The sequence below is a fragment of the Salmo salar genome, chromosome ssa16, assembly GCF_905237065.1.
Source record: "Salmo salar chromosome ssa16, Ssal_v3.1, whole genome shotgun sequence".
Taxonomy (NCBI): domain Eukaryota; kingdom Metazoa; phylum Chordata; class Actinopteri; order Salmoniformes; family Salmonidae; genus Salmo; species Salmo salar.
The window spans coordinates 44,752,346-44,767,713 of NC_059457.1; the positions used below are offsets into that span (position 1 = coordinate 44,752,346).

At 41.6% G+C, this 15,368-nt stretch overlaps 1 protein-coding gene across 6 annotated transcripts in view; it reads left to right on the top strand.

The window, feature by feature from the left end:
* Positions 1 to 15,368, top strand: part of LOC106573944 (cell division cycle 14Ab) — an 83,152-nt gene that overhangs the window by 49,535 nt on the left and 18,249 nt on the right. For all 6 annotated transcript variants that reach the window (XM_045697310.1, XM_045697311.1, XM_045697313.1 and 3 more), the window contains 4 exons: positions 804 to 866; positions 1,565 to 1,652; positions 1,979 to 2,209; positions 13,987 to 14,125. In XM_045697310.1, the coding sequence (XP_045553266.1) occupies positions 804 to 866; positions 1,565 to 1,652; positions 1,979 to 2,209; positions 13,987 to 14,125 (521 nt within the window). The remainder of the gene's footprint in view (positions 1 to 803; positions 867 to 1,564; positions 1,653 to 1,978; positions 2,210 to 13,986; positions 14,126 to 15,368) is intronic.

Consider the following 15,368-nt stretch of genomic DNA (forward strand, 5'->3'; position numbering starts at 1 on the left):
CATTTTGCAGGGCTCTTGCAGTGCTTCTCCTGCTCCTCCTTGCACAAAGGTGGAGGTAGCGGTTCTGCTGCTGGGTTGTTGCCCTCCTACGGCCTCCTCCACGTCTCCTGATGTACTGGCCTGTCTCCTGGTAGCGTCTCCATGCTCTGGACACTACGCTGACAGACACAGCAAACCTTCTTGCCACAGCTCGCATTGACGTGCCATCCTGGATGAGCTGCAGTACCTGAGACACTTGTGTGGGTTGTAGACTCCGTCTCATGCTACCACTAGAGTGAAAGCACCGCCAGCATTCAAAAGTGACCAAAACATCAGCCAGGAAGCATAGGAACTGAGAAGTGGTCTGTGGTCCCCACCTGCAGAACCACTCCTTTATTGGGGGTGTCTTGCTAATTGCCTATTTTTTTCCACTTGTTGTCTATTCCATTTGCACAACAGCATGTGAAATGTATTGTCAATCATTGTTGCTTCCTAAGTGGACAGTTTGATTTCACAGAAGTGTGATTGACTTGGAGTTACATTGTGTTGTTTAAGTGTTCCCTTTATTTTTTTGAGCAGTGTATATATATATTTATATACTTTGGGGGTGACCCAAAGTGGGTGCTGCTATGGTGACCAGTGTGCTGAGATAAGGAGGGGCTTTACCTAGCAACGACTTATAGATGACCTGGAGCCAGTGGGTTTGGCGACGGATATGAAGCGAGGGCCAGCCAACGAGAGCGTTCAGGTTGCAGTGGTGGGTAGTATATATATATATATATATATATATATATATTAAACTGTCTCTGCTCTCTTTTCTCCAGGCCCTGCAACATGGATTCTTTGACTTTGAGAGATTTGACGTGGACGAATATGAGCACTACGAGGTAATGTTGTCATGGTGACCTTGGACCCGCTCCAATAATAAGTGCCCGCTCATCAGTTTGAACGGCGAAACATCTGTAAAGGCAAACCGCAGCACCCCTACAATATTCACAATCCCACTCTAAGATGTTACGAAACTTTGAGCTCCACTGACGACCTGACGTGACCTTTTAGATTCATGAATAGTCTTCTGTGAGCGTCATCAGTTTCATTTGACCCAACTCTGCAAAAACAGACAGAATATTGTCACCGAAAAAAAGTGTTTGGCACTTGGTCACTAAAACAAAAGCAGCAAAGAAGAGGGAATTGTCATTTGCAAATTGAGCGGTTGTTGATAATGACCTATTGCATACCAAACTAGCCTGTCTGTGCCGTCTTGCCAGATCGGTTTGTGCAGTCTTGCCCACCTGCAGTGTAAGGTTACTGAAGATGGCTACTAACTGGAGGCCAATCTGATTAAGTAAAGGCTAAAGTCTTAGGAACATTTTTCAGTCAGAGCAAAATGTCCATATCAGTCTAGGCCCCTGTTTGATGTGTCCTTTTATTTTTTATTTTTGTACCTTTTTTATTTAAACAGGGAAATCCCATTGAGACCAAAGCCTTCTTTACAAGGGATCCCTGCATGTACACAATTATACAGATTCACAACATTTCCAATCAGTCGAGACAATCAGTCTTCTCCCTTCTCTCTGTGTTATAGCGAGTGGAAAACGGTGACTTCAACTGGATCGTGCCGGGGAAGTTTCTGGCCTTCAGTGGACCCCATCCCAAAAGTAAAATAGAGAATGGTGAGACGAGTTTTGGATTCAGTCCTTGACCTTTTATGTGCTCTTCCCCTTTTAAGAAAAACAACCGTTGTTCCAGAGTAATTTAGTACAGTTGTCTCGACCGTTGAACCTTGACAGGGTTCAGGTTTAGATTCACATAGACTTTCCCTATGCATCTGTTCTTGCTAATCCTTTCTCTTCTGTAACAGCAGATGGCACCATTAGTGTAGTAATACATTTGACAACATACTAAGGAAGATTGCTCTATGCTTCAACATAATCAGTTTTCCTTACCTATGTTTTACACAAATTAGCTTACCTTTAATCTCCTCCCCACCCCAACCCAGGCTACCCTCTCCATGCCCCAGAGGCGTACTTCCCCTACTTCCGGAAACACAACATTACCACGGTGGTGCGGCTCAACAAGAAGATCTATGACGCCAAGCGCTTCACGGATGCCGGCTTCGACCACTACGACTTGTTCTTTGTGGATGGCAGCACACCCAACGACGTCATCACCCGCCGATTCCTGCACATCTGCGAGAGCACCGATGGCGCCGTGGCCGTTCACTGCAAGGGTGAGACACACACACACACACACACACACACACACACACACACACACACACACACACACACACACACACACACACACTGCAGTATCTGTTGAGATATTTAAAATAGCTTGCCTGGCATATGGACTCTGATTTTTTGGGACTATATTGATGTATTGCATTGGTGTGCCTGGTAAGCTAAATCACGCGCACCCTGACTATTTAAAATATGTGAAGAGGGATTTTAGAGTTCACTCTTCAGTTCAATGTAGTTTGGCTGCCATGTTGGCGGAGCCAAGTTAATCAGTAATGCAACGCTCAACGCGCAAAATTTTGTATTCTTGGCCCTGAAGGGCTGTTTTATGCAGGTCTGATACTTTGCTTAACAAGTCACATAATAAGTTGCATGGACTCATGCTGTGTGCAATAATAGTGTTTAACATGATTTTTGAATGACTTCCTCATCTCTGTACCCCACACATAGAATTATCGGTAAGGTCCATCAGTCGAGCAGTGAATTTCAAACACTGATTCAACCACAAAGACCAGGGATATATTCCAATGCCTCGCAAAGAAGGGCACCTATTGGTAGATGGGTAAAAATAAGAAAAGCAGACATTGAATATCCCTTTGAACATGGTGACGTTGTTAATACAAAGTGTTCTGTTTGGGGCAAATCCAATACAACACATTAATGAGTACCACTCTCCATATTTTCAAGCATAGTGGTTGCTGCATCATGTCATGGGTATTCTTGTAATCGTTAAGGACTGGGGAGATTTTCAGAATAACAAATAAACAGAATGGAGCTAAGCACAGGCAAAATCCTACATGAAAACCTGGTTCAGTCTTCTTTACACCAGACACTGGGAGATGAATTCTCCTTTCAGCAGGACAATTTTTATTTATTTCACCTTTATTTAACCAGGTAGGCTAGTTGAGAACAAGTTCTCATTTACAACTGCGACCTGGCCAAGATAAAGCAAAGCAGTGCGACACAAACAACAACACAGAGTTACACATGGAATAAACAAACATACAGTCAATAATACAATAGAGAAAGTCTATATACACTGTGTGCAAATGAGGTAGGATAAGGGGGTGAGGCAATAAATAGGCCATAGTGGCGAAATTATTACAGTATGGCAAATTAAACACTGGGGTGATAGATGGGTGCAAGTCGCGATACTGGGGTGCAAACGAGCAAAATAAATAACAATATGGTGATGAGGTAGTTGGATGGGCTATTTACAGATTGGCTATGTACAGGTGCTGTGATCTGTGAGCTGCTCTGACAGCTGGTGCTTAAAGCTAGTGAGGGAGATATGAGTCTCCAGCTTCGGTGATTTTTGCAGTTCGTTCCAGTCATTGGCAGCAGAGAACTGGAAGGAAAGGCGGCCGAAGGAGGAATTGGCTTTGGGGGTGACCAGTGAAATATACCTGCTGGAGCGCGTGCTGCGGGTGGGTGCTGCTATGGTGACCAGTGTGCTGAGATAAGGAGGGGCTTTACCTAGCAACGACTTATAGATGACCTGGAGCCAGTGGGTTTGGCGACGGATATGAAGCGAGGGCCAGCCAACGAGAGCGTTCAGGTCGCAGTGGTGGGTAGTATATGGGGCTTTGGTGACAAAACGGATGGCACTGTGATAGACTGCATCCAATTTGCTGAGTAGAGTTTTGGAGGCTATTTTGTAAATAACATCGCCAAAGTCAAGGATCGGTATGATGGTTAGTTTTACGAGGGTATGTTTGGCAGCATGAGTGAAGGATGCTTTGTTGCGAATAACCTAAAACACATGGCAAAATATATACTGGAGTTAATTACCAAGATGTTTCTGAATGGCCGAGTTACAATTTTCACTTAAATTGATTTAAAAATCTATGCTACATCAAATCAAATTTAGTGGTCATATACACGTGTTTTGAAGATGTTATTGCGGGTGTAGTGAAATGCTTGTGCTTCTAGCTCTGACAGTGCAGTAATATCTAACAAGTAATATCTAACAGTTTCACAACATATACCCAAAATACACGTATATCTAAGTAAGGAATGGATTAAGAATATACATAATGTCAGAGTGGCATTGGACTCCGATAGAGTGGCTTAGTATAGAATACAGTGTATACATATGAGATGGGTGACGCAATATTTACACAAAATTAAAGGCACTAAGATACCGTAGAATAGTATAGAGTACAGTTCATACATATGAGATGAGTAATGCAAGGTACGGAGACATTATTAAAGTGGCTCGTGTTTCATTTCCTTAAAGTGGCCAGCGATTCCTAATCTATGTCTATAGTCAGCAGCCTCTGATGTACTGGAGATGGCTGTTTAACAGTCAGTGGTGTAGTATAGAATACAATACAGTATATGCATATGAAATGGGTGACGCAATATGTCAACACAATTTAAAAGTGACTAAAATAGTGTGGAGTGCAGTTTTATACATATGAGATGAGTAATGCTAGATACTAGGGTTGCAAAGGGTCGGAAACTTTCCGGTAAATTTCCAGAATTTTTCCGGACATTTTCCGTGAGAAGTTAAGCCCGGGAATTTTGCTTAACCTCTCTAGGGGAGGTGGGACGAAATCGTCCCACACTATTCAACAGCCAGTGACAAATCAGAGCGCCAAATTTAAACCAAAAAAATGTCATAATTCAAAGTTCTCAAACATAGGACTATTTCACACCATTTTATAGATACACTTCTCCTGAATCGAACCACGTTGTCCGATTTCCAAAAGGCTTTACAGCGAAAGCAAAACATTAGATTGTTAGGAGAGTACATAGACACAAAAAACCACACAGCCATTTCCAAGCAACTAGCATGCATCACAAATACCCAAAACACAGCTAAATGCAGCACTAACCTTTGATGATCTTCATCAGATGACACTCCTAGGACATTATGTTATACAATACATGCATGTTTTGTTCAATCAAGTTCATATTTATATCAAAAACCAGCTTTTTACATTAGCATGTGATGTTCAGAACTAGCATACCCACCGAAAACTTCCGGTGAATTTACTAAATTACTCACGATAAACGTTCACAAAAAACATAACAATTATTTTAAGAATTATAGATACAGAACTCCTTTATGCAATCGCTATGTCCGATTTTAAAATAGCTTTTCGGCGAAAGCACATGTTGCAATATTCTGAGTACATAGCTCGGCCATCACGGCTAGCTAATTTGACACCCACCAAGTTTGGGACAACCTAAACTCAGAATTACTATTAGAAAAATTGGATTACCTTTGCTGTTCTTCGTCAGAATGCACTCCCACGACTTCTACTTCAACAACAAATGTTGTTTTGGTTCCAAATAATCCATAGTTATATCCAAATACCGCCGTTTTGTTCGTGCGTTCAGGTCACTATCCGAAGGGTAACGCGCGAGCGCATTTTGTGACAAAAAAATGCAAAATATTCCATTACCGTACTTAGAAGCATGTCAAACGCTGTTTAAAATCAATTTTTATGCTACTTTTCTCGTAAAATAGCGATAATATTCCAACCGGGCAACGTTGTATTCATTCAGAGAGAGAGAGAAAAACATGGAGAAGTCTCGTGAACGCGCATCTCAGTCTCACTGTCCCCAGGCTGACCACTCACAAACAGAGCTGCTGTACTTTGCCCAGAGACAGCAGACACCCCATTCCACTTTCTGGCGGCTTTAGAGAGCCAATGGAAGCCTTAGAAAGTGTCACGTTACAGCACAGATGCTGTATTTTCGATAGAGATGCAACAGAAGGACAACAAATTGTCAGACAGGGCACTTCCTGTATGGAATCTTCTCAGGTTTTTGCCTGCCATATGAGTTCTGTTATACACAGACACCATTCAAACAGTTTTAGAAACTTTAGGGTGTTTCTGTACAGGAACTACCCTCTCTGACCATTCCTTGGGCTTCTTGGCTCTGTTTATTGAAAATTTAGGATCTTTGCTGTAACATGACACTTCCTACGGCTCCCATAGGCTCTCAGAACCCGGGAAAAAGCTGAATGATGTAATTCCAGCCGCTGGCTGAAAAACTTTAGCGCCTTTGGTAAGTGGTCTATCAGAGGACCATCAGACTGAGGCGCGTGCACGGGGCGACCTCATGTTTTTACTTTCTCTCCCTTTGAACTAAAACACAGATTCCCGGTCGGAATATTATCGCTTTTTTACGAGAAAAATGGCATAAAAATTGATTTTAAACAGTGGTTGACATGCTTCGAAGTACGGTAATGGAATATTTAGACATTTTTTTGTCACGAAACGCGTCGGGCGCATAACCCTTATTTACCCTTTCGGATAGTGTCTTGAACGCACGAACAAAACGCCGCTATTTGGATATAACTATGGATTATTTGGGACCAAACCAACATTTGTTATTGAAGTAGAAGTCCTGGGAGTGCATTCTGACGAAGAACAGCAAAGGTAATAACATTTTTCTTATAGTAAATCTGACTTTGGTGAGGGCTAAACTTGGTGGGTGTGTAAATAGCTAGCCCTGTGATGCCGGGCTATCTACTTAGAATATTGCAAAATGTGCTTTCACCGAAAAGCTATTTTAAAATCGGACACCTCGATTGCACAAAGGAGTTCTGTATCTATAATTCTTAAAATAATTGTTATGTTTTTTGTAAACGTTTATCGTGAGTAATTTAGTAAATTCACCAGAGGTATGCTAGTTCTGAACGTCACATGCTAATGTAAAAAGCTGGTTTTTGATATAAATAGGAACTTGATTGAACAAAAAATGCATGTATTGTATAACACAATGTCCTAGGTGTGTCATCTGATGAAGATCATCAAAGGTTAGTGCTGCATTTAGCTGTCTTCTGGGTTTTTGTGACATTATATGCTAGCTTGAAAAATGGGTGTCTGATTATTTCTGGCTGGGTACTCTGCTGACATAATCTAATGTTTTGCTTTCATTGTAAAGCCTTTTTGAAATTGGACAGTGTGGTTAGATTAACGAGAGTCTTGTCTTTAAAATGGTGTAAAATAGTCATATGTTTGAGAAATTGAAGTAATAGCATTTCTAAGGTATTTGAAAATCGCGCCACGGGATTACACTGGCTGTTGCGTAGGTGGGACGATTTCGTCCCACCTAGCCCAGAGAGGTTAACTATTTATCTGTACATGGAAATGTATTTGTTTATTTTACTCATTTTTTTCCTAATCTTTACAGGAAAATGCCATGGGCACTATCTGATGTGTGGAGACATTTCACTGCAGCTAATGTAGAAGGAAAAGCTGTGTACATTTTCAAATACTGTGCCAAATCAAATGTGAAGAATGCAACAAAGATGCAGAATCATCTGGGCAAGTGCATAAAGTTCCCTCAGCGCTCACAACAACCAACCTCTGATAAAACTCCCTTTATATCTATTTGAGGTGAAAATGATCAATCAGACACCTTATCGATAGCAACTGCTCATGGTCCTCCTGGAATCAGATTGTTTTTTTGACTCAATGGAGGAACGTAGTCAGAGAAATGCTGATGAATGTCTTGCTCGAGCTGTGTATGCACCTGGTTCACCTCTGATACTCACAGGCAACGTGTATTGGAAGAGATTTCTGAATGTTCTTCGCCCAGCATACACCCCTTCAACCAGACATGCTTTATCTACTCATTTGCTGGATGCAGAGTTCAACAGAGTTCAAGTGAAGATCAAGCAAATCATAGAGAAAGCAGACTGTATTGCAATCATCTCTGATGGGTGGTCGAATGTTCGTGGGCAAGGAATAATTAACTACATCATCTCCACCCCTCAACCAGTATTCTACAAGAGCACAGACAAGGGACAACAGACACACTGGTCTCTACATTGCAGATGAGCTGAAGGCAGTCATCAATGACCTTGGACCACAGAAGGTATTTGCACTGGTGACAGACAATGCTGCGAACATGAAGGCTGCTTGGTCTAAAGTAGAGGAGTCCTACCCTCACGTCACACCCCTTGGCTGTGCTGCTCTTGCATTGAATCTGCTCCTCGGACGTCATGGCACTGAAAACAATGAATACACTCTACAAGAGAGCTAAGGAAATGGTTAGGTATGTGAAGGGTCATCAAGTTATAGCAGCGATCTACCTCACCAAGCAAAGTGAGAAGAATAAGCAACACCTGTTGGGGTGGTGTTGTCATCATGTTTGACAGTCTCCTGGAGGGGAAGGAGTCTCTCCAAGAAATGGCTGTATCACAGTCTGCTGATATTGACAGCCCCATCAAGAGGATCCTCCTGGATTATGTATTTTGGGAGAGAGTGGTAAGCAGCCTGAAACCTGTAGCCATTGCACGGATTGAGGGAGACAATGCCATCCTGTCTGATGTTCAGACTCTGCTTGCAGATGTAAGAGAACAAATCCGTACTGCCCTGCCCACTTCACTGTTGCTCCAAGCAGAGGAAACTGCAGTTCTGAAATACATCAAAAAGTATGAAGACTTCTGCCTGAAGCCCTTACACCCCGGAGCGTACATGTTGGACCCCAAGTATGCTGGCAAGAGCATCCTGTCTGGTGCAGAGATCAGCAAGGCCTGTCATCACTATCGTGTCTCGCCACCTTGGCCTGGATGAGGGCAATGTTCTTGGCAGTCTGGCGAAGTACACTTCCAAGCAAGGGCTTTGGGATGGAGATGTAATATGGCAGTCGTGCCAACATATCTCATCAGCCACCTGGTGGAAGGGACTTTGTGGATCTGAGGCTCTTTCCCTTGTTGCCTCCATCATCCTACAAATCCCACCAACATTAGCCGCCTCAGAGCGCAACTGGTCCTTTTTTGGGAACACACACACACACACACACACACACACACACACACACACACACCGCAACAGGCTGACCAATACAAGGTTTGAAAAATTGGTGGCCACCTGGGCAAATTTGAGGCTTTTTGAGCCTGACAACGAGGCATCCTCAACAATGTTGGAAAGTGACAGTGAAGATGAGGCCTCAGAGTCTGATGTTCAAGAGGTGGACATTGAGGAGGTCCAGGGAGAAGACATGGAAGCCTGAGAGGAAGACAACCAAAGCTTTAGTTTCTAGACAATCAATTTACAGATGTTTGTTAAAAATGTTTTTGGGAGATGCCATTTGATCTTCGGTGATCATTCAATATTCCCTTTCTTTTGTTGTTCAGTGAAATCATCCCATGTGAAGAGTCAACTCATTTAATTAAAGTTAAATTCGTAACTAAATTGTTTTTTTATTTATATTGGAAGGATTTAATCATTTGCAATTATGTCTACTTATGATAAGGTATAATGTTTATGTTTCGGTCTCTATATGATAAGGTAAATATATCCAATGCAAAAAAAACCAGCTACATTTAAATGGTATTAATAATAATTTGCATATATTCCCACTGAAAGTTTCCACCTCTGAATATTCCCAAAATGTGCAACCTAGCCTGACAGAAGCCAGGAAGATTTAGGCTTATATGTAATTAGTCAGTGCTGAAAGAGGAACCTACCCAGGCTCAGCAACCTTGACTACCTTGGGTAGATGTAACATAGTAAATCTTTCCTTTCCATTTAGTATGATACAAACATTAATACATATTACATTTCATAATGTGTGTCCATCATCCATTTCGTATGATATGTTACAAATAGCAATTTGTACAATGTGTTATGAATTTGCAATACGTATAAAATGTTACAAATTCCGACTTGTTGCCGCTAACGTTAGCTAGGCTAATAACAACGCAAGCCTTTAGATACACTTTCCTACTCATTCATTACTGCTGCACTGCTTGTTGTAGCCCTGAGAGGAAATAGGAAGAAGACACATTTTATGGCTTATAAAAGTGTTGAATACAAAGTGTTGACAGTGCTGAGTAAGAAATTAAACTTGAATTCACTCAACAAAAAAAACAGCAGCTCTTTGCTGTATTCGTTGACGTTCTCTCTAGTCATGGTTTTGAAATCTCACAGTATCAATTTTGCCATTGCTTTTTTCATTTTTTATTGCCTGCTACGTTACTGCAGACTCGGTCATCTGATTGACCAGCGGTAGCATAGTGCACTTGATTTCCTCACCAGGCCCACCGGGAAGGCAGAGTTGGTACCTTCAGACACATGAAATGGCAACAGGTTGCCTACCCGGCACGCAGGGCAGCGGAATTGGCTGCACCTACCACCAACAGCCCGAGACTAACAAAACAAAATAGGAACACAAGGCTTTATCGTTAGGTTTTTTACAGAAATGCTTGGCATTCGAAAATAAATGCCTTGGAGATCGACAAGTTGATCGATCGCGATCGACCGGTTGGTGACCACTGGGTTAGGAAAAGCGTTAGCTAACAAGCTGCATAGTTGCAATGTAGCTTAAAAGTAGTAGTTAAATGCAAATGTTAAAGTTGTCCGTGATCAGATTCGAACATGCAACCTTTGAGTCGCTAGACGTTCGCATTATAAGCCCACACATCGACCTCTCCTTTCCGTTAAGTAACCATACCAAACGTAACATACAGTATCATACTCATTTGAGTGTCCCTGATTTAACTTTACTATGTTACGTCTAGTTTATGAGACCAGGCTGGGCTCAGTGGTTTAATAATAACATACAGACACTCCCATTCTACAACCCGAGTATCGGGCGACTAAGACTAGTTTAATTACATGGCTAAGGCTGTGTTAATGCTGGTCAGGCTAAGAGGTTGTTTTAAGAGAAGGATTCAAAGTGAAACTAACAGGAAAGCATAGACTTAAGGGATGGGCTGAAAAATTCACTCATTCCCACAACTAGACAATGCTACTTGTGTACTCGTAATGAAATAAATCTATTTTCAGTTAATAAGTATCATTTAATCATTTAATAAGACTATCATTTTACAGATGTATGTTGAAAATGTTTTTGGGAGATGCGATGGACCATTGGGAATCATTCAATATTCCCTTTCTTTTGTTGTTCAGTGAAATCATCCCATTTGAAGAGTCAACTCATTTAAAGTTAAATTCGTAACATTTTTTTATTAAAATTTTTTTATTTTGGAAGGATATAATACTTTGCAATTATGTCTACTTATGAAAAGGTACCGTAATTTCTGGACTATTAAGCGCACCTGAATATAAGCCGCACCCACTGAATTAAAAAAAAAATATATTATTTTGAACATAAATAAGCCGCACATGTCTATAAGCCGCAGGTGCCTACCGGTACATTGAAACAAATGAACTTTACACAGGCTTTAACGAAACACGGCTTGTAACAAAAATAAATAGGCTTTAACGAAACACGGCTTGTAACAAAAATAAAAAATTTGCAGTAAGCTTTAGTTGTCTTTTTGCACTGAGTCAATTCCTCACGCTGCTGTTTCCAACGTCTTATCATCGACTCATTAAGACCAAGCTCCCGTGCAGCAGCTCTATTTCCTTTTCCAACAGCCAGATCAATCGCCTTCAACTTGAAAGCTGCATCATATGCATTTCTCCGTGTCTTTGCCATGATGAGGGTGACAAAATGACTACCGTAATCAAAATGATTAGGAAGTTTGAGAGCGCTCGATTTAATCTAAACAGTAAACAAAAAAGTTGTTTGACCTTAACCCGTTCGGCAATTTCATTGGTCTAATGAAAGCTTCATGCTGCCAAAAAACTGAGCACGTCACAGAATGTGTTTTTTTGAGGAGAAAAAAATTTGAAAGCGGGAAAAATCCATATATTAGCCGCGTCATTATTTAAGCCGCGATGTTCAAAGCGTGGGAAAAAAGTTGCGGCTTATAGTCTGGAATTTAAGGTAAAAGGTTTATGTTTCTGTCTCCGTATGATATGGTAAATATATCCAATGCAAAAAAAACATCTACCTTAAAATGGTATTAATATTAATTTGCATATATTTCTGTTAGTTCCCATATATTCCTGTTAATTCCCACAGAATGTTTCCACCTCTGAATATTCCCCAAAATGTGCAACCCTACTAGATACGTAAACATTATTAAAGTGGCTAGTGATTCTTAATCTATGTCTATAGGCAGCCGCCTCTGATGTGCTAGTGATGGCTGTTTAGCAGTCTGATGGCCTTGAGATAGAAGCTGTTTTTCAGTTTCTTGGTCCCAGCTTTAATGCACCTGTACTGACCTCGCTGATAGCGGGGTGAACAGGCAGTGGCTCTAGTGATTGATGTCCTTGATGATTCTTTTTGGCCTTCCTATGGCATCGGGTGCTGTAGGTGTCCAGAAAGGTGAGAAGTTAATGCGTTGTACAGACCGCACTACCCTCTGGAGAGCTTTGTGGGTTGTGGGCGGTGCAGTTGCCGTACCAGGCGGTGATGACCAAAAGTATGTGGACACCTGCACGTCGAACATCTCATTCCAAACTCAAATTTGGATTCATCAGACCAAAGGACAGATTTCCACCAGTCTAATGTCCATTGCTCGTGTTTCTTGGCCCAAGCAAGTCTCTTCATATTGGTGTCATTCAGTAATGGTCTCCTCTGAACAGAGGATGTGTCTGTCTGTTGAACTCTGAAGCATTTATTTGGGCTGCAATCTGAGGTGCAGTTAACTTTTTATATTATATATATAAATATAAATATATAAATTTGTATATTTTTATTTAACTAGGCAAGTTGATTAAGAACAAATTATTATTTACCATGACTGCCTACACCGGCTAAACCCGGACGACACTGGGCCAATTGTGCGCCGCCCTATGGGACTACCAATCACGGCCGGTTGTGATACAGCCTGGATTCGAAACCAGGGTGTCTGTAGTGACGCCTCTAGCACTGCGATGCAGTGCCTTAGATTGCTGCGCCACTCGGGAGCTGTAATCAACTTATCCTTTGCAGCAGAAGTAACTCTTTCCTGTGGCGGTCCTCATTTAAGCCAGTTTCAACTTAACACTTGATGGTTTTTGTGACCGCACTTGAAGAAACTTTCAAAGTTCTTGAAATGTTCCGCATTGACTGACCTTCATGTCTTAAAGTAATGATGGACTGTCGTTTCGCTTTGCTTATTTGAGTTGTTTTTGCCATAATATGGAGCTGGTCTTTTACATAATAGGGCTATTGTTTTGTATTTTTGGGGTATTTTATTAGGATCTCCATTAGCTGTTGCAAAAGCAGCGGCTACTCTTCCTGGGGTCCACACAAAACATGAAACATAATACAGAATGGCATAATACAGAACATCAATAGACAAGAACAGCTCAAAGACAGAACTACATATATATATTTTTTTAAAGGCACATGTAGCCTACATATCAATGCATACACACAAACTATCTAGGTCAAATAGGGGAAAGGTGTTGTGCCGCAAGGTGTTGCTTTATCTGTTTTTTGACACCAGGTTTGCTGTTTGAGCAATATGAGATGAAAATAATCCTACCACCCCTACCTTGTCACAACAAAACTGATTGGCTCAAACACATTAAGAAGGAAAGAAATTCCACAAATGAACTTTTTACAAGGCACACCTGTTAATTGAAATGCATTCTAGGTGACTACCTCATGAAGCTGGTTGAGAGAATGCCAAGAGTGTACAAAGCTGTTATCAAGGCAAAGGGTGGCTACTTTGAAGAATCTCCAATATAAAATATATGTAGCTTGTTTTACACTTTTTTGGTTACTACATGATTCCATATGTGTTATTTCATAGTTTTGATGTCTTCACTATTATTCTACAATGTGGAAAATAAAGAAACCCTGGAATGAGTATGTGTCCAAACTTTTGACATGTGTGCGTATAATCTCAATCAAGTCTGATGATGACATTGTTACTTTTAATATGTTCTATTCAATTCCTTATTTATGAAAAATGTAATTCTAATTATTTTCACTCGCTCATTCTTGTCATCAGCTGGCCTTGGGCGTACTGGCACCCTGATAGGCTGTTACCTAATGAAGCACTACCACTTCACGGCAGCAGAGACCATCGCCTGGATCAGGGTCTGCCGACCAGGCTCCGTTATCGGCCCTCAGCAGCACTTCTTGGAGGAGTAAGTACTCCTAATAGCTGGTCCTAGATCAGTTTCATTCAGCTACATGTCTCATTCATATACACTGAACAAAAATATAAATGCAACAATGTTAAAGATTTGAATGAGTTCCATTTCATATAAGGAAATCAGTTAATTGAAATAAATTAATTAGTCCCTAATCTATGGATTTCACAAGACTGGTAATACAGAGATGCATCTGTTGGTTGCAGATGCCTTAAAAAAATTACAAATATTCTCCAGCATGCCAGTGTTCATCGAAGGTGAGCATTTTCCCACTGAAGTCGGTTATGACGCCGAACTGCGGTCAGGTCAAGATCCTGGTGAGGACCACGAGCACGCAGATGAGCTTCTCTGAAACTGTTTCTGACAGTTTATGTAGAAGTTCTTCAGTTGTGCAAACCGACAGTTTCATCAGCTGTCGAGGTTGCTGGTCTCATACAATCCCTCAGGTGATGAAGCCGGATGTGGGCTGGCGTGGTTATACGTGGTCTGAGGTTGTGAGGCTGGTTGGACGTACTGCCAAATTCTCTAAAACATAGTTGGAGGCGGCTTATGGTAGAGAAATTAACATTTTAATTCTCTGGCAACAGCTCTGGTGGACATTCCTACAGTCAACATGCCAATTGCAAGCTCCCTGAAAACTTGAGACATCTGTGGCATTGTGTTGTGTGACAAAACTGCACATTTTAAAGTGGCCTTTTATTGTCCCGAGCACAAGGTGCACCTGTGTAATGAGGTATATCTATTTTTTATTTTATTTTTGCTCCCCAATTTTGTGGTATCTAATTGGTAGTTAGTCTTGTCCCATCGCTGCAACTCCCGTACGGACTCGGGAGAGGCAAAGGTCGAGACCCCACCAAGCCGCACTGCTTCTTGACATACTGCTCGCTTAACCCGGAAGCCAGCCGTGCCAATGTGCCGGTGGAAACGCTGTAAAGGGAAAGGGGGATACCTAGTCAGTTGTACAACTGAATGCCTTCAACTGAAATGTGAATGAATCAGAGAGGTGCGGGGGGCTGCCTTAATTGACATCCATGTCTTCGGCACCTGGGGAAACTGTACAACTGGTGACCGTGTTTGGTAGCCGGGACCGGCTGTGACACAGCCCGGGATCGAATCCGGATCTGTAGTGACGCCTCTAGCACTGCGATGCAGTGCCTTAGACCGTCATCCTGTTTAATCAGCTTCTTGATATGTTGGGGGATTCCGGTTCCGAGGTAAATAAAAATACTTTAGAAAA